Here is a 19,678-nt window from a genome sequence, read left to right on the forward strand (position 1 = left end):
AGGCAAGAGAGAGGAGGTGAGGGAGGTTTCGCCTTCTCTCAAGCCAGAAGGAGGGCCAGAAGTGGGGAGTTGAGAAGGAGAGAAGAGCAAAAATGAAGACAAGATCAAAAGAACTAGTCCTAGGGCCTGGTGTGGGAGAGGGAAAGCATGGGGATGAGAATGTGTGGGAGTGCGGGGCGACTGACCAGTGGGTTACACTACAAAAGAACAGCACCGTGGGGATCCACTGGTCTGAACAGCAAATACAAAGGAGTGGTTGTGGTTCCAGCTTGGAGCGAGTGATACAAAGCAAGGGGAGATACTCAAGAGTTTGACCCGAGGAAAGTATGCATGGGAGTTGGTGATGAGGCATGGAGTCTGATTGACGTGTTTGCACACGGTTTATTATGAGGGTTTAAGATATATATATATGTATATATATACTCACACATGGCTTTTTTCATGTCGTCCCCCAGTTTGGCTTGAATGAAGTGTTCACTGTATTTAGGCAGAGCAAGAGCCAGGCTGCGGGAAAAGACCACAGTCACACTGATGATGGAGTTTTGTGGCTGGAGGTCTTTGTGAGTTATTTGTTTTAGGAACAAAAAAGGGTAATTCAAAGCCTGCAGTGGTTTCCAAAAAGAGTCCTGTGACATGTTGTTTAATACTTAAGTTGCATGTGATTATAGGGAGTGTATTATCAATCAAGAGAAAAGAAATGCACAACATATATCAGAAAGGTTTCCTGCATGTTCAGTTAAAAGCAGAAACAATCTGTTAAATGTATTTCCCATTAACCGAGCAGAGCCTGCTGTTAGAAACAGGAGAGTGACCCCTGTTGGCTTAAGTGGTGTCCTCCATCAGCCGGAGTGCTCTCACTTAGATGCAGTGGATTGTCTGCAGTGAAGACAGCTTTAATGCAGCAGAAAGAAATATTACAGAACGGCTTGCTCACCTGTAGTCCGTCCCATTAACCGGTGCAAATGTGTAGGTCCGGACTCCTCGATCTATGTACCGCTGCCATAGACGACGCACACAGGGACATGCATTCAGAAATGTGCTTTGTCATGTTAATACACTGCAGGCAGTGCTCATTTTCAAACACAATCAGTATGTTTTAACGATGTCATCATGTAGCAGGACACATGACAACTTTGTATATAGAAATGCAATATATTAAGCCCGTTCCAGTATCTTGTCTTACCTCATCCTGAGTTTTCACCAGAGTGTCGATGGTACGTTCGCCTGTCTCACCATCGATCATCATTTTCCTGATCTACAAGATGAGGAGACAGACGGTACACTCGTAGTTCAAGCCTCCCTGAATCGGATTCACTGAGTATCGGCCGATATGAAACCATTATGTCTCCTAACCTCCTGCTAACGAGTTAGGGGCACTGAGTAAATCACTAGCAGGGACGGGTCATGATAGATTTATGAGGCGGCATGAGACATCTGCCACCTGAATACCTGGATCTATATTGTGTGTGTGTGTGTGTGACTGGGGGGATTTCCATGTATCTACACACTCTACCTCCACTTTGATGTCATTCTCCAGCTCAGCATCCAGGAAGTCCAGGGTAACAGGTTCCTGGAATTTAGGATTCTGTGGAAAAAGGACGACATGGCAGTCTGATTTAAGACGTCACACAAACAAAACCGAATGACAGAATAACGGAATCAGCGTGGACAGCAAAAAAAAACGAAGACCTATTTACTTTATTCTGTCCCCTGAGCCGTTTGGCTGGAAGTAAAGTTTATTACGCAATAACCTACTTCATATCGCTCCATCTAAAGCCTGCTGAGTTGATGGAGTAAAATGATATCGCATTCAGTGGAGCATTTTACAGTTGTTATTCAGAGATGGGTTCCCATTCCCAGATTGGGAACCCATCTCTGCATCTTAGTAGTGCCATTGCATCAAATAAACATTGAGTGGACTTTAATTATTCGTGCCACGATGGCCGTTTGCATTCAATTCAGGAGCATAATTATGATCACTTTCCTTCACATGTGAATCCGATCAAATCCGTAGTATGAAAAAAAAATAGAGGGTAACATATGGCAGTGTTTTGACAACATATCGGTGACACCAGAAACAGCTGAATCAGATTTGATACAAAGTGACACTGGACCCTATTAATGTCCTCTCTTAAAAACCCCATACGTCTGAGTGGCTTTATGGAGGAATAAAATGGTAGCAGTAATCTAGTGCTTCTCCATAAAACAGCGGTTCATGGAATCTGATACCAGTCGGTCCTCCAAAGCGTTTATTCACTCTGTGACTCAGAATGTGGGGCGATGTGGTGATTTCTACATAGTTTCTTATTTGTATGTTGACATAAGCAACTAGGGAGTGAAAATACTAAATCATCGAATGTAAAAATATCATAAAGCGTGAATCAAGGAAAGCAACAAACAAAAATAATAGTTCCTTACGTTTGATACAGAGTTAAAGGAAATACAGCAGCAAAAGGAAGATGATGAAGATGAAGCATCTCGACATGAAAATGAGAAAAGAAAGAATAAAAGATCAAGGAGGTACGACACTGAATGAAACATCATACACAAGAAAAACAGGAGAGGCTGTGAGAAGAGGGGAAAAAAACATGGGTGATACTGGATGGTGTGGACAGCGAAGTGAAAAAGATCAAATGAGGAGAAAAGGAGTTAGAAGAAAAGAGCAGCGAGATTAAAAAGAAAGAATGAGAGAATACTCGCCAGGAAGAGGTTGGTTGGAGTGAGATCAGAATAAAAACGGGTGAGATTTGTGTAACGAACATGAAATATGTACGCCGTACGGACATAATCAAATACAGAAAGTGTCACTGCAGTGACAGAGAGAGAGAGAGAGAGAGAGAGAGAGAGAGAGAGAGAGAGAGAGAGAGAGAGAGAGAGAGAGAGAGAGAGAGTGGGAGAGAGAGACAGAGAGGGAGAGAGAGGGAGAGAGAGAGAGAGAGAGAGAGTGGGAGAGAGAGACAGAGAGGGAGAGAGGGAGAGAGAGGGAGAGAGAGAGAGAGAGAGAGAGAGAGAGAGAGAGAGAGAGAGAGAGAGAAGAGAAACATACAATGAGAGACAAATATAGAGAGAAGAGAGAGAGACAATGAGAGAGAATGAGAGAGAGACAATGATAGAGAGAGAGACAATGATAGAGAGAGGGAGAGGGAGACAGAGAGAGAGAGAGAGAAGAGAAACATACAATGAGAGAGAAAGATAGAGAATGAGAGAGAGACAATGATAGAGAGAGAGACAATGATAGAGAGAGGGAGACAGAGAGAGAGAGAGAGAGAAGAGAAACATACAATGAGAGAGAAAGAGACAATGATAGAGAGAGAGACAATGATAGGGAGAGGGAGAGAGAGAGAGAGAGAGAGAGAGAGAGAGAGAGATAAGAGAAACATACAATGAGAGAGAAAGATTAAGAAAGAGAGAGAGACAATGAAAGAGAGAGAATGAGAGAGAGAGACAAGGGAAATGTTCAAAGGGGCCTAAGGTGAACATCACTACTATTCTCACACACACACACACACACACACACACACACACACACACACACACACACACACACACACACACACACACACACACACACACACACACACACACTATTTTCTCTAGCACCCTCATGAGTTAGGAATGCATACAAGAAGAGAAGTTCCCTAGAAAGCTCAAAACAAGTGCTTTTTTGCTTTTTTTTCCACGTCCAACAAGAAGTAATGGCTCCCAACAATGACTGCTATTATATGTATTGGAAATTCTATCTATGGGACGACAGCATCGCTACCTTTAGGGAACTACTTCTGCAGTCTACTTCTACTTTGTCTCACCTCATGAAAAGTGACGGCGTACTTATTAGTGAGCCTGAGCTTCCTGTTACGGATCCTTTTCTAGGAAAGTTATGAAGAGATGCACAGTGACGCATTTTGGTGTTTCGTGTCAGTGTTGCAGTCGGGGAGGGGGGGGGGGGGGTGATTTAAAATGAATGCATTATGTCACTCCTAGCTGTAACTCAGTAACCGTTTTGAAAAGTATTAAGTAAGACACATATCTGAGCAGCGTTAAGTGTTTCAGTCTGGGTGAAAAGATTGTTAGGGGATAAAAACAAGAGGGAAATCCCCTTTATCCCCTTTAGAAATCTTCTTGCTCCGGCTGTAGGCAGCGGTTTGGAACCCCCCACCCTTGTTTATTTGAGGAGCAGTAAGACTACTAAGGATGGTCAAGTCAGGCAGCATAAATTGATATGGTGTCACTTGGCGTTTTAGTGGAATTGCTGGGAATTTCCTTCATATTTCAACTTTGAGACTTGCTGAATGAATTGAATTGGTTGAAAGCAATAAGGGCTACCCTAAAAAGCACACTACTTGTTTCATCTTACAAAACGTTATCTACATAAATAAGAAATTACAAGTGGTTTGATATATTACCATAATGCAATACATTTAATTATATTATGGTGAACTACTTTCCCTTTAAACCACATTCTACTATTTGCCACACTGCTTCTTTTCATCCTTCATTCTCAAATATGTATTCCAGTTTAATGCCAAGACCACATATATATTTAATCTCACATAGTAATGAGTGACCTTGTAGCTGATATCTGAGGACTGAAGATATGGATCAAGTCATATTCTAACTGGAGAATTAATTATTTTTGTGAAAATGCATGATGAGACATACATTATTCACTCAACGCAAGCGGTTATTGTTTCTGTTTATAGTCAGAATACGATGTAATGCTTCAAGACATGGACCTGCATGAAGTGATGCATAGGGCCAGGTGCCATACCTTCGGCAGGAGATTGGGGTGAAGCAGCACATATCCATTGGGATCAATGGCAAAGTAGTACCCATTTGGACCAATCTGAAGAAAACATGAACAAAGGAGAGGGAAACGACATGTTTGTGTCCAGAAAAAACAACAGCTTAACAAGCGACAAATGACACATTTTTTACTGGCAGAGGATTTAATATAAACATCAGAAAAGAACAACACATCTAATGGGAACACATCAATCACTGATTCGCCGGAGGAAACACTCAAATTCTTCATGAACGCAAGGCACAAGAGTCACGTATGGGTTTAAAACTCACCGTGAAGCGTGGTGTGAGCTTCTTGATGTCATGCAGAGACACGTCGATCCCCATCACGCCCAGAATCAACTGATTCTGGTGCTGAGAGACAATATGAGAGAAAAGGATGAGGAAAAGGAAAAACATAGCCATGTTCATGTTCATGTGTTCATTCAGCATTTATCTACTGCACCTCGACGTTCTTGTCGTCTACGGTCCTCGTTCTGTTGAAGACGGGTAGTGTTCCAGTGATGACCAGGCCCAGTTCCTAATAGGAAATGCACTATTCAACTCAGGAATCTTATTAAGGAAATAAACGTGACAATAACACTGTTTCTGTACTTGTAACATGAATTTTAGGGCACGAAACATACCAGGGCATCGAGGTACACATTAGTCCACTGGACTTGTTTGGCCTGCTTGTCTGCTAGAACCATTGGTCTTCCCAGGACATCTAGGTACTCCTAAATTGGACAACATATTTTCCATATTTATGCTTCCATGAATGTTAAATTGCTGTGAAAACACAACAACTTGAAAAGTATTAAACCACGCTCGCACCTGTGTGTTTATTCGGATGGCTCCGATGGAAGGAATCTCATAGAAGTATCCTGGATAAATGATCGGACAATCATCGAACCAAAACTATCACACAATAACATACAAGCAGAATCCCCAAACAAGGAGCAAAGGAAACAGCCTGCAACACTGCAGTGCAGCCTGTTGCATCATGACTCGTGTCAGTTGAGTTTTCAGACCCAGAAAAACAAAATCAACCGACACCCAGACGATTCATGCAGTTGAACGGGTTAAGGCAGTTTTTAAAATGATATTCAAATCGCTAACAAGCCCTCTTAATTGCACCCGTATCTACTATCAGGCTTGTAACTGATTACTGTACCTTTGTTGGAACAGGCCATCCACTGAATGGGTCCCTTATCATAGTTGTGCTGTCCAACTGAGAAGGTGAAGATCCTCACCTGGAGCACAAGATTCAATTCAACAGGATTTATCAAGACACAGCGTTCCACAATGTGAACTAGAATGCTCCAAAAGGATTCGACCCTTGAAAAAAAATCAATGAAGATCAACCAGAATTAATATCCATAGAGTCGAAATATGAGACCATTTTTTGGGCTAAAAATGTGAGCGTTTTGTGTGCAAACTGTCATATCCTCAACCGTTTTGTGGGCGTTCATGTGCAGGAGTGCATGTGTGTGAGTAGGTGTTTGTTTCACACAATATGCAGAAATCCTCATCTGCCATCTGTGTAAACAGAGGAGGAGGATACATGCACACGGAAGTCTCAACCTTAAGGGAGCTCCAAAAAGCTGAGTCTCATAAAAAAAAAAAAAAAACTACGACGAGAGCACATCCACACAGATAAAAGCAAACAATTCACACTGCCGTATCACATGCCCAGTCTGTTAGTGTGTGTGTGTGTGTGTGTGATCAACATACTTTTTTGTCAGCATTGTACTTCTCCAGTATGGCCCGAGCTCTTTCCTCTCCTCCGTCAGTAAACAGCATGATGATCTTGTTGCAGTTTGCTCTACTCACATTGGTCTAGTCAAAGGAAAGTGAAGGATTTTCCAATTAATCGTTTACTTTACCTTTTACAAGGTTTGGACAGTGTGCTGATCCATCCCAAGATGGCAAGAGAAAGACACCATTTTACTGTCATAAACTTTGACATACATGACCTGAGTAGTCAAGTCACCAAGTCAAAACATCAATATTCTGCTGTCAATATTCCCCTGGGATAAAGCCAATCATCTGATAACAATTTAATGTGTCTTTCATCGAAGAGGCAGTTGAGTTGAAGTAACGCTGTCAACCAGCAGATGGCAGTAAAAGACAATGTTCTGCTGCCGCAGGTGCGATTCATTCAAAAGCATTCATTGAGCCTCGTGTGCCATCAATTACACTGAAGTGAGACAAACTGGAAATTCTCACCATGGAAAGCTGCTCAAAAGCAAACTCGAAGCCTTTGGTGTAATTAGTGATTCCTTTGGCTGTGATGTTCTGAACAGCGTCCTTCAGCAGCTTCTTGTTCCTCACGTTGGCCTGAACCAGATGGTCGAAACACGCCGTCTTCTTCACCCTGGTGTTGAACTGGGAAAAAACAGAGGCAGTGAGTTATGAACTACAAATTATTCATAAAATTACAACATGTGTGCATATGTAATGAGGCAGCACACACACACAAGTTCCCACCTGGCCTTAGCTGTTATCAGACAAACAGACACATTCATCAAGCCCCACTAATTGCTTCACATCCTCGGAGCTCAAATATTTGGTACCCATGGAAACAAGATTCTGCTATAAGAACAAGGTTAGGCGGCAACACCATCTTTTTTTTCCCCAAAAGGTGAGACCTCCTCATTTTCACCCCACATCACACATATTTACACACTCCACCCTACGTTAACCAAAAGCCTCCTCCTGTACCGAACCGTGCTCCACTTCTCACTCATGGTCTATATTTCCATTGTTTAATATCCAAACAGGGATAAACATACTGTCTCAGCAAGGACAGAGCTCACAATGACAGAAAACATTACATAACAGTGGAATATGAAGGACATGGAGCAGCAGCGTAGTAAAAGAAGTGCATCTATTGTGTTGCAGAACTCTTCTAAAACAATACTGCACCTCATCGATCTCAACTAATCAATGTGTCTCTGTGAGATGGCCAAAAGCGAGGCTGAAAAAAAACTGATCCACAGAGACAAGCAAAGAGGCCCTGACTCTGTGTGTGTGTGTGTGTGTTTCCAATGAGCCTGACAGCCTTGAAGTTCCTTTTAAATTGACAATAACACACATACACGTCTCCATTGGACTGAAAGGCGATATCACGATGGCTGCCGTTTGACAAAAAGAATGAATCAAGGCGACAGCACATAAGCATGTCGCAAACACAAACACGGTGCAAGTTCACATAATTGCGCCCATAGAGCAGACAGGGATCTTTTATCACGTAATCTATTAAAAGGGAGGATTGTGGAAGGTGAGATGGGGATGTGGGAGGGTGAGGAGCAGGAAGTGATAGGGAGAGAACATGAAAGAGAAAGGTGGGGGAATACAGGATTTTAAAGTGGGAAAGTGTGATGGTGTCTCATATGGAAAATTAGTAGCCCAGACCTCCATCAAGGCCATTTCCATAACTGAAAAATAATGCACTGTATCCGCCCTGTGATCTGAATCCGTTCCAAAACTTTATGGGTTCCTCCTTGGCCCATACTACACCCTTCCACCAATCATCATGACAATGGAGAGATTTATATTGTATAACACACAAACGAAAGCATAAATCCCAAAACATAAACTCCTTGGCAGCTGTTATAATGACCTCACTCAACATATGTGACACATTAACTATAATTTGAGAAATAACATATTTTTGGAGATAAATTATGTCCAAAAAATAAATAAATAAATATTGTAATTATGGAAAAAAACAAGCATTTTCGCTTTGTAAGATAGTGGTATTAGCCTTACACACAAATGTCAATAAAAGCTGCAACCAATTCCACTGTTCCCTTGTGATCCTATTACAACAGTGCACGTGTGTGTGTGTGTGTGTGTGTGTGTGTGTGTGTGTGTGTGTGTGTGTGTGTTCACATGGTAGTCCAGGCCTAGGGAATGGATTAGTGATGACACAAGAGAGAAGGCTAATCTTCAGGCTTTAATCCCACTGGACTCTCTGCTATACTGGTTTTGGTATTTTGGCGTGCCCACTGGACCGACGCTGGCTAACAGCGCTGGCTAACAGCGCTGACTCTGTCTAACACAGCTGAACACGGCGGACGAAGGTGAGATTGGAAAGTGAGAACGCGATTTTTATTTTTATTTTTTTATAAAATAGCGAGGTCGAAGAGGGAACGAAGGAGCACAAAGGAATAGCCATCAGCATTCTTCTGACCTACTGCAGCTGTTGAAGAAGTGTGTGAGCATCTTCCATGACCAAATGCCAACTTAGTCCCTGGGCTACTGTTAATGAGCAGGGATTTATGGGTAATATCAGAGATTAATGATTTAGTGTCAGGTTACAACACCCTCAGGGCCAGACATAGGGAGCTGTGCGTGTGTGGTGTGTTTGAGTAATTGAGTCAGTGACCGCATGAAAGGAACTATGAAACCATTCATTATAACTCTTAAATGTTGTTAGATTTTGGAAATCCTTGGTAATAGCAACACTGTATTTACCAACTTTTGAAAGAGAAATGATTATGTTGGTAAGGAACAACTAAAACATGCTCCTTGATCCCTTTAACACCGTAAAACATCCGTGGGCACGTTCCATCTTCCTCAGACCGCTAACAGCAGAGTCTTAGAGGATAGGAGGGAGACAATTCAAACACAAAGAAAAGTTCTCAGTTGAACTTAACTTATCTGCCTCACTTGTCTAGACACACACACACGCACGCCGAGCTCCCTGACATATTCTGATAATTGCACATCTTTGCGGAATCACAAGTGCACCGTGAAACCGAATACATTATGTCCAAGACAAAGGGGTCCCGGGAGAGAGGAAGCAGAGTCTGAATGGCTGGCCTTTGTGCGAGGAGGAAGAGGACAGCTCCAATCTCTATAAAGACCCATCTCAATAAACACCTCCGCGGGCACCCGTCTGAGCATCACTCGGCCTTCTGATTGGCTCCTTGAGTGTATCACAAGGCCTAGAATAGATGGAGAATGGAAAGGTGGAAACGGGGGAGCTGTGGAAGTGATCGGTGGGTGAGGAAAGTAAGAATGAAGGGGAAGAGAGTGGGGGCAGTAAAAGGAGGAAAGTTGCGGTGATGTTAAAAAGCAAGAGGAGGAGCGTGAAGTGCACATGGTGATCATTTGCTGTGGAGATGAATGGAGGGAGCCTATATCGCAAAAAACGCTGAACGGAAAGAGTGATGAGAGATCAAGAGGGTGATGAATGAGTGTTTCCAAGGGTTCACTCTGGTCAGAAGCGCAGCTCTAATTCCTTTAGGAGAAGTGGGAATGTGCGCGTACACACACACACATACACACACACACACACGGAGGTGGGGCAGGGGCATGTAGTGCAGAGTTTTAATCCCGTAGACCAAATAGAGCACTGGGTATTTTCATTAAAGGTCGGTTTCAGGGTGGCCAGACCTGAGAGAAATCCATATTTCATTACTTGTCATCCATCTCCTGTCTCTATCTATCCGTCTCTTCTGTGTGTGTGTGTGTGTGTGTGTGTGTGTGTGTGTGTGTGTGTGTGTGTGTGTGTGTGTGTGTGTGTTATGTGCACATTGTCTTCATGTGTGTATCTCCATTCAAATGTACCAGAGTCCATTCATGCGCGCACTCTGAATCCCTCTGTCAGTCTGCCCCTTTCTGCCCAGCATGCATCATGCACCCCGGCGCCTCGCACAAAGAGACCACCCGGCGATCAGAGAGTGATGGGTTTCATAATACTCACATAAACCACATTGACGTAGTCGTCATCGGACAGAGTCTCCAGCATCTCGGTGACGGAGGTCCTGATCAGTTTGAGAGTCAAGCCGGACACACTTCCGCTTCTGCAGCGACAACAACAACAAAATATACCCGACAGCTCCTCCCTGCAATCTGCCTGCTCAGTTGTTGTGAGCTTTGGCTCAATATAATTAGAAACGCTTCCGCCTCGGGAAATGCATTACATTATGGGGTGGATCTAGGAAGGCACGCGTTATAATCAGGGGAAATCATGACTGATGCGATGAGGTTATGGATCAATGAGGTTATGAAGTAACTCACGCGTCCACGAGGATGAGCATGTCTTTGGGTGAGGCGGCTCCTTGAATGTACCTAGTCAGATATCAATTAATGAAAGAAACGCTGGTCTGAGAGCAGTTCAAATCTGTTGAAGGCCATTCATCACAAATATTACTCACAGTACATACATTGAATCATATAAGGGTTACATATATTTAGGGCTGGGGAATATTGCTTAAATTAACAATAACAATTAACAATGTTAATAAGAATACGCCTCAGATATATCTTAGGATGTGATATTACATCACAAGAATCTAGAACTTCAAAACAAACTTTACAATTATAACAATTTGCTTGCAGTCATTAATTAAAGGCAGCATTTTGTATCTCATTTATCACAATGTGATTCCACTGAACGGTTCATAAATAATATCTAATTATCACTCAGCTCGTACATTTACTATGAATAAATCCCACATTTATTCATAAACACCTACAACCAAACAAGCACCTCCATAAGAGTGAACAATCACATATACACCTGAACACATACAATTTGAAATAGGAGGCTTGTTTTCTGACCAACATTGAGTCAATGTGAAGCAGGTGTCTCACCACGGCCTCCTGCGGACGTCATACAGGTCGATTTTACTGGGAGTCTTGCGAGCATCCATCCAGGGGGACGCTTTCAGAGATGAGATATGCATTGATTATGACTTGTTTCATAAGTAAAGGGAATAAAACACACATTCCAATTTCTGACAGCTCCGTCTGTCAGACTGAAGTGTTAATCTGCCAATAGCTTGCAATATGCAGTGTCATATTCAGCCCAGCAGTGTCTAGGTCTGCTGTCAGTCAATTTGGGGAGATATTAAAAAAGATTACATTTGTGCCATAATGACAGTTGGCTTGTTGGATGGAATCCCACATTTCTTTCAGACGTCTATATTAAGACAAGTTTTAAGCTCGCAATCATTTCTCACAAAGAGCTAAAACAAGGGAAATAAGATAAAATATTCATCCGAGTCAGCGAAAGCGCAGAGCAGTGGATTAACTTGCTTTGGCAATAATCAGCTTCTATCTGTATGCTATTAGTGAGCCGCACCGTGAAAACAAGCCGGTATGAGAGCGTGTGACGGCCTATCATGCATGCTAAGAGGTGGAAAAGGAAAAACAACAAAGAGGAATGAATTCAGGGCCAATGAAAATTCATGAATATTAGACGTAAACTTTTTCTCATGAAGCTATATGGTGTCTATGATGACAGGGAATCTCATGAATAGAAATAGCCTGGCAGAGAGAAACCCTCACGATAGTGAGCAGCACTAGACTAACACGGTGAAAGAGAGCATGACATTATCTATGGCACCACCTATGAAATCAATGGACATTATTTATTGAGCTTATTTGCTCAGTGACGTGTGTAACGAAGCAAACTCATGAATATGCTCCCAATGCTGTTTGTAGATTAAAAGCCACTGTAGGTCAAGCAAATAATGATTGGCTAATGAGTGATGTGGGAGGAGACACACAGAGTCACATGAACAGATACAAAAACAGCTTAGGAAGCCGAGTCATATACCATTGGTGTTACATATAAGGAAAAGACAGTTTTCTGGTTGTTGTTGTATTTTTTTACCTGGGTAGTAGCGAGCGAGGCCCGTAGCGCTACCGTACACCTGCCAGAGGAGGGTTGGATCATCCTCTCGGTTCTTTCTAAACACGTCCTGCAACGCCTCCGACCAGCTCAGCTCATTCAGCACGATGGTGGCTAGAAATCCACACACATACATTAAACAAAGACAGCATTTACTAGAAGGACGGACATAACTATTTACATTATTGCTGATTCTGTGTATTCTGTAATACAGGACGTAGCTGTGCAGGTGTGTAGACTGTCCAAGCCTGGTGGACATCCCAGATTAAACACATTCATTAAGATTCAGCTCGGTGTCTGCCCACTCGCCCAGCAGGACGCTCGAGCAAATATTCGGCCGGCACACCCAGCGGCGCTGGTATTTAGTTACCGATAGAAGAGCAGTTTCCCGGCTAGTCATGGGTTAGCAGCCAACTTTTACTTTTTACTTTTGTGTGTGTGTTTGTTTGTACGTATGTGTGTGATTGATAGCGTGCGTTGTGAGAGGTAACAGGCATTATGGATGTAATGACACAGCACCCAGACAGCTCAGAGCCACATAACACTCACTATGATGGATGGAGACACAGAAGGAGCTGCCCCGACTGTATCTCTGCTTTGTCTGTCTCTTTACTGCTCTTCCTTCCTCCCTTCGCTCATTCCGCCTCTTTTTTTCCCCTTCTTTATACTAATGTAGTCCACTATATATGCTGTTATGTGACTCTGTACAGCTATGTGTGTGTGTGTGTGTGTGTGAGATGGATTGGTATCCTGTATTGAGTGTGATGTGGCTCATTGATGTGCAAAGCAAACACTGTTCATTTGCATGCATGTCTCCAGAGGGGAGAGTTAATGAAGCCTCGGTTGCCAGGAGTGCATGTTTTTTTATTATAGAAGGGGAGAGCCAGAGAGAGAGAGGGAGAGAGAGCATGTGGTGTGTGTGCTCAGTATTGTATTTCCCTCATTAAGGGTAGAGTTTTAAGGGGAAAAGCAGAGAAAATAACACCACAGTCCCTTGTTAGATAATGGGGAAATTACAAAATGTATGTGTGATTTTTGGAGTGAAGACTCAGTGGAGACGGCTGGCCATCTACCCCAGGTCAACTAATGGCATTTTAGCAGATAGCTGGATAGTATACACATACATTCATAGCCGACGCAAACAAGCCAAAATACAGTGATAAACAAGCAAACCAAAGACATCTAAGCCAGTAGCAGTGTGCTGCTCTTTAATGTTTCCACTGGTTTTGAGTACTTCTGACTTAGCCACAACATTTATTAACCTAAACTCCACCGCCGCTTCATGAGGGATACGGGATCCTCTAGTCACCGATATTGCCGCCGACACTAATGAATTCCCCGGTTGCACTCAGCACGGCTTTGATGCCACACTGAATCTACATCCAGTGATGACTTCATCTCAGTGGGATACCGCGGGTGCAATAAAACTTCACTAGCATAACACGGATTAGTTTGTTTTGAACGTTAAAGGGTGCGTTATGTTTCACATCTTAAATAAGGTAGTCCATCCCCTATACACTCATCGTATACTTTATGTCTGGAACAGAACGCCGCCTCGACTAAAGATGATACAGTGATGAGTTTCATCCAGCAGTGACAGCCGTTAAGCAAGGCAGTAGTAGTAGGACATCTGGGCTGGAACAGGGACGTGTAGGGTTGTCAAAAATCAGGGATGCCGTTAACATATGTTGAAATTTGGGGAGCTATTCAGCCATTTGGGGAAGATCATACTGTATTGGCTTGAATAATCTCTCTCTCTGTCTTTTTGTTCTGCTCTTCTGGAAGAGGAAAAAACTGCTGGACTGCATTCTATCCTGAAGATGAGGAACATCATACATACTGTACTCTTCAAAATGGGTTTTGTCACATATATTGTATACAGTTTCAGCTCCCGTTACCAAAGGCAACACCGCCGCATTCAGCCACTTCCTTTTCTCCTCTGTCACACGTGACCACGTCCTTCCGCAGACAAACATATGTAGCTTTTGCGATCCGTCTTCTTTCCTATCGTACACTCGCGGCAAGCGTGACACGTGACGCGACGCCGCCTATAGAAGGCGATTTCATAAACTTGCCCAGGAAATCCAATTTTCTCCAGCTGAGCAAAGGCTATTCCTGGAACATTTATAGGGTGGAGATCAAATTGGAGAGTTGGAACCGCAATAACACATGAATCCTCCGTCCCTTATTTTTTTTTTTCTCGCAGCATATAAAATATATACCTATGCATATGTTCCAATATCTGACAGTATATGGACTGCATGCCCAATCTTAACCCATTGACTTACACCAGCTCTTAAAACCTTTTGTCAACCTTTAAAAAAAAAAATGTGTGGACTGAAGAGCATGCTAATAAACCAGGATTGTGCTTTTACAGATAACAGACACTGACAACAGTGTGTGTCCATCCCCAGCCCTCATTTCTGCCTCCGTGTTTGGGTTCAGCAGAAAGGTGAAATGTGTAACCTCGGGGGTCAGACGGTTCCCCGGCAGGCCGAGGGCCACGCTGAGGAAGTCACTCCAAGTCATTGCTGACACACCAACACCCACGGTACCCTAATTACTGGAAATCCAAACACACTCACTCTTACACAGTCGCAGGCAAAACACAAATACACAAGTGCAAGCCAAGCAGTAACATTGCAGCCTGGTTGTTGGAGAAACCATCCTTTAATTGGACTCAATGTGAACCATGTGTCCTGGTAAAGTATCCCTGAGTAAGGGAGTGAATGCTTTATGGCTCATTGTAAGTCTCACTATAATAAGAACGCCACCCAAAATGCTTAAAGTGTCAAAATATAGACCACAGTTAAGATATTCATCAGTAAATCATTGACATTCAACCTGAGCTGTGCTAATATCACAGGGACTCGAGAGAATCAAATTACTCAGAAACACTCAAGGTAAATGTCACCACATGATGATGAAATGATTCGATATGTGCTTTTTTTTTATACAAGGCAAATACATACATGTTTCATAATCTTGCATGTTTCTAGGTGGGTCTGTTGTATGCTGTATGAAAGGTATGGAAGCAGAAATGTAGGCACAGACTTGTTCCCACAGAACTGAGCTGAGATCTGTGTGAAGAGGAGCAGCCGGCATAGAGGAATGGGTGTGAGATTTTGATATTGTGTTATTTACGTACCCCAACCACCAGGAGATTTAAAAACACTAGCAGTCGTAAGCAGCTAACCTACAGCAACCGTGTTAAACGTCAGAGCTTTTATCTGAAATCACACACTGATCTTCTTCATGGCAGTATTGATCTTCTAGTATGCCAGATTTTGGAAGAGTAAGTTGAATTATACGTTCTTGTTTGCAAAAATGCTAATGAGGCAGATGTGCTGATTTATTTGAGCGTTGATGCTACTGTTAATCACAACCAGGGAAAACGTTAAGCCTTGTATGATGGTATAATGTATAAGCAGTATGATAATGATCATACTCTGAAGAAAGTGGGAAAATGTAGATAAACCGACAGGATTATTAAAAAAAATAATAAATAAATAATTCATACCAACTTTGTTTTAATGATCACGCTGCTGTTAATTCGAAGCCTTGGAACAGATGGGTTGAATCAAAAGCCTCGCTCTCAAAACCTTGGTAGCTTTGCTCCGACAAAGGCCAAAAGGCACCGCTTCATTTCATATATACGACGCTCTATTCATTCACCTCCCAAGGACACGGGGCTTAGCGCACAGCAGAAGGTCACATTATGCTGTATCACTTTTATTTTAACCATGGGCACATTTGCTAGAGGCACTATCTGTAAACAACATTTCATAATGGGTTGGTGTGTCACTTGTATCCATGGTTACCGTTTGGGATTTGTGTGTGTGTGTGTGTGTGTGTGTGTGTGTGTGTGTGTGTACTCACAGCCATAATAGATGTCAGTGGGGATGTGGACAGCCGTGTGGTTGTGATCAGTCAAACGTTTAAATGATGGGTCCCCTTTAAAGTCTGGTCGAATCCTATATTTTCTTCCTTCTGTCTCATTTGCATCCAGCTGAGGGAAAAAAAAAAAAAAAACAGAAAATCAAGATGCAGACAGCAATGCTGACCGTAGGCTTAAGAAACCACACAGAGCCTCATTATTCTATTTGCCGAACAGTTTCTGGGTTTATTTAAAAGTAAAGGGACGGATCGTACATCTGCATCAACTACGGTCTGATGTGAGAATATCATCGCCGCACATTTCCCTCTTTCTCTCAGCTCGATTCACAATATAAAGCATCATCGACTGTATTCTTAATATCTTGCTTTTTCCGCTTTCTTATCATCTACACTTGGAATGAGACAGCCAGATTGCCTCTGCCCCTTGTGGAGATGTATAACTCCTAGTGTGCGCTCACCAATTTACATCAATGAGATCAGCACAGACAGGGAGAATATATGAAGAACAGCGTGGTGCGATACGGACGAGAAGAATGCCGGGGTGGAGAGAGGGAGGCGAGGTGGAAGAGGAAGAGAGGAAAAGCAAGAGGGGGGTAGGGAGACGGAGTTGCTTCCTAATAAAGCAACAGTGTAGCCGGCTCATACATCTCATCTGTCAATTAGAGGAGAAACATGGCAGAAACCTCTTCACCTGAGAGAGGGTGGGAGGAGGGGATGATGGAGAGGAAGTCTGGAGAAGAGGCAAAAGAGGGAGGGATTGCAGTAAAAGGCTGAGGCGATGGTGGAGAGCAAGGAAGTGGAAAAAAAATAAGATATGAATGTGGTGAATGGGAGAATGAAAAATGGTGGAGAGGAGGGGGGAGAGAGAGGGAGCCATATTACTGGCCATGTCCAAGTGTGACCTGTGTGTTTGCACGGGTTAAACTGGAAGGTGAGCAAATAGAAGGGGGGGTAACTCACATTGTCCTTTGCATTGTAGTAGGAGATTTCATCATCCTGCAAACAAGTCACACAGAGTCACAAACATCCACTTTTGTGGCTTCTCTCGCCTTTTGCACAAAGAAATGTAACATTTATGCAATCATGACGTGATTAAACCATTTTTCTAAACAGGTCTTTATTTTGTTGGCAGGCAACTCAATTAGCAAATGATCCAGTTTTATGTTAATGAATACACGAGTCTGTGCCACCAATTACACGAACACAGTAAGCGTCGAGCTGAGTGTGCAGAGTGTTCCTCCTTTTTTTACATCAGTATCCGCGCGCCTGCAAGCCATCTGCAAGGCTCCGGGGATGCATTTCCTGCCACCGAGGAAGCAATATGGCAATTCGCAGCTTAGACGTGTCCATAACTGTCTCCGTGACAAACATTTTTTTTTTTTTCCTGACCGCGTTGTAATTGCATGCCACCGTGGTTCTTGGAAAGATTACTTGTCGACTGAAATTAGGGGCGTAATGCGTCATAACACAGTGTATAATATGCCATAAAGCAATTTGGCAACGAGGCTGTAATCACTGCTAACAACACACAGATGCACACGTATTAAAGCCGTTCAGACAATGAAAGAAATTTATGGCCAGTAAAGTGCGTGACCATCAATGCATCTCCCTGTGTTTTACACACGTGCCGTATAGAATACACACACAGTGTTTATATTACAGTACATTATGCGTGTATTCCTGTGTGTGTGTCTGTATTTTTGTGTCCCTCTGTTACCTCAAACTCGTCTTTCCAATGGTGCTCCATCTGGAATTGCTCAGCAGTTGTGGCCAGTTTCTGGGGAGTAAAATATGACAGGGATTTAGCACATGGTATGTCTCCTTCACAGCGTCGGTCTAATTATAGAAACCTGGAGCGCTAGGATGTTAAAAAGCCCGTTTGAGACCATCCTGGAGACGAAGTAATGATGACGATCTGGCTTGCAGAGCTCCAACCACAGGGCTATCACGGTCTCTAAAGGCCACGCCACTAGTCGTGTATGGGGCAGAATGAAAAGGTTGTACTGTGAGAGAGTAGTGCGTCTGTGTGTGTGAACGTGAGAAAAATGGGAACGGCAGATCGCTGAATAAAGTCAAGTGCAAATTGATTACCAACGAAGGGGCTGTCAGTCAAATTGGATACCCCTGAATAACAGAGGGATGTGAATGTAATTAACCTTGCCGTTGCTCAACACGTCTCTCGAACATGCACAGAGCACGCACACTGACACTGAGATGCAGGAAAAGAGAAGGGTGGTTCATTCATCGCACTAGAACATTCATTCCACAGTACAAGCAATAAAAAAAAAGGACAGGCACAAACTAAGCAGCACATATTTATCACTCTGGGAACAAATGATGGCCTTAAGTGCTCCGCAGACATCCATGGTTGCATTTATTCATAACTGAAATATCATGAGTTTGGAATTGCACTTCACATTGTGCAAGGGTACCGTGATATTGAGACATATTTAGACATTGCTTTCCGATTGCACAGTGCATTCAACACTTTAAGTGACTTTCTTGATGATCGCTCAGTTTGATTCCTTCATCAATCTTTCCTTTTGGAGGGAAACGAGGGCAAAACTGAGAACAACAAAAAACACAAGAAAACAATAACATAGAAACAAGGGGAGACAAATGGATTAAATTTCTACATTTTACATTTGAAGGAGTTAAACTGAGATTTTCGAAACGTCATACTTAATGCCTGAACCAACCGAGCCCAGTTTGGATTGTGTTGCACAACTAATACAGCAGCACTTGACATGTAACAACATATAATAACTTTAAGTTCAACTCGGCTGCAAAACTTGAATCAACCTAATACCAAAATGACCCTTGAAAGGTCCCTCAAGTTGCTGCTATAAACGCAACAAATAACTCATGTGCAAGCCTCAAAAACACTATTGTGAATCGGAAACAACTCAGATGCTAATCCTAGATATGAGATTATATAATGATACAAGATTATCTCTTTAGAAATTGAGTTTTTTGCAGCATGGAAAAGTTACGGGGTCACCATAAAAGAACAGTGAGGTCAAGGCAGGCAGCAGGGAGAGACTGTGTAAGTCCACACTGATCAAACCTTAGCCTGGCCTGCCCCTCTCCGACTGTATAAGGTGATGACAACCCTGTGGAGGAGGGCTGAGTGGGGGCTTCTGGAAAAAGTCAGAGGAGGTTGTTTGAAAAGTGCTTCACGATGACCCAGACGAAGGGCCCCGAGCTGAAATGATATACTCCGAGTGTAGCTGGCGTTTTGACCTCTCCGTCCCTGTGGAGGGAAGCATTAACCCTCCTGTCTCACACACTGACTTTCTTCAGAATAGGAAAGTTGCCATAGCTTCAGTGAAACTCCACTCAGGGATGCAT

General features: G+C 42.9%; 1 protein-coding gene across 1 annotated transcript in view; it reads right to left on the reverse strand.

Annotated features, from left to right (window-relative positions):
* Window positions 1-19,678, reverse strand: part of LOC311018146 (voltage-dependent calcium channel subunit alpha-2/delta-1) — a 48,274-nt gene that overhangs the window by 14,013 nt on the left and 14,583 nt on the right. Inside the window, exons 4-23 of the mRNA XM_084016959.1 lie at window positions 18,045-18,104; window positions 17,288-17,323; window positions 16,310-16,439; window positions 12,413-12,544; window positions 11,389-11,458; window positions 10,813-10,863; window positions 10,496-10,595; window positions 7,009-7,167; window positions 6,514-6,618; window positions 5,954-6,032; window positions 5,614-5,663; window positions 5,427-5,516; window positions 5,246-5,320; window positions 5,074-5,154; window positions 4,769-4,843; window positions 3,807-3,866; window positions 1,514-1,570; window positions 1,184-1,255; window positions 935-996; window positions 428-504 (exon numbers count right to left, since the gene is read on the reverse strand). Coding sequence (XP_083873085.1) covers window positions 428-504; window positions 935-996; window positions 1,184-1,255; window positions 1,514-1,570; window positions 3,807-3,866; window positions 4,769-4,843; window positions 5,074-5,154; window positions 5,246-5,320; window positions 5,427-5,516; window positions 5,614-5,663; window positions 5,954-6,032; window positions 6,514-6,618; window positions 7,009-7,167; window positions 10,496-10,595; window positions 10,813-10,863; window positions 11,389-11,458; window positions 12,413-12,544; window positions 16,310-16,439; window positions 17,288-17,323; window positions 18,045-18,104 — 1,621 coding nt within the window. The remainder of the gene's footprint in view (window positions 1-427; window positions 505-934; window positions 997-1,183; window positions 1,256-1,513; window positions 1,571-3,806; window positions 3,867-4,768; window positions 4,844-5,073; window positions 5,155-5,245; window positions 5,321-5,426; window positions 5,517-5,613; window positions 5,664-5,953; window positions 6,033-6,513; window positions 6,619-7,008; window positions 7,168-10,495; window positions 10,596-10,812; window positions 10,864-11,388; window positions 11,459-12,412; window positions 12,545-16,309; window positions 16,440-17,287; window positions 17,324-18,044; window positions 18,105-19,678) is intronic.

This window comes from Eutrigla gurnardus (assembly GCF_963514095.1).
Source record: "Eutrigla gurnardus genome assembly, chromosome: 9".
In the NCBI taxonomy this organism is placed as follows: Eukaryota; Metazoa; Chordata; class Actinopteri; order Perciformes; family Triglidae; genus Eutrigla; species Eutrigla gurnardus.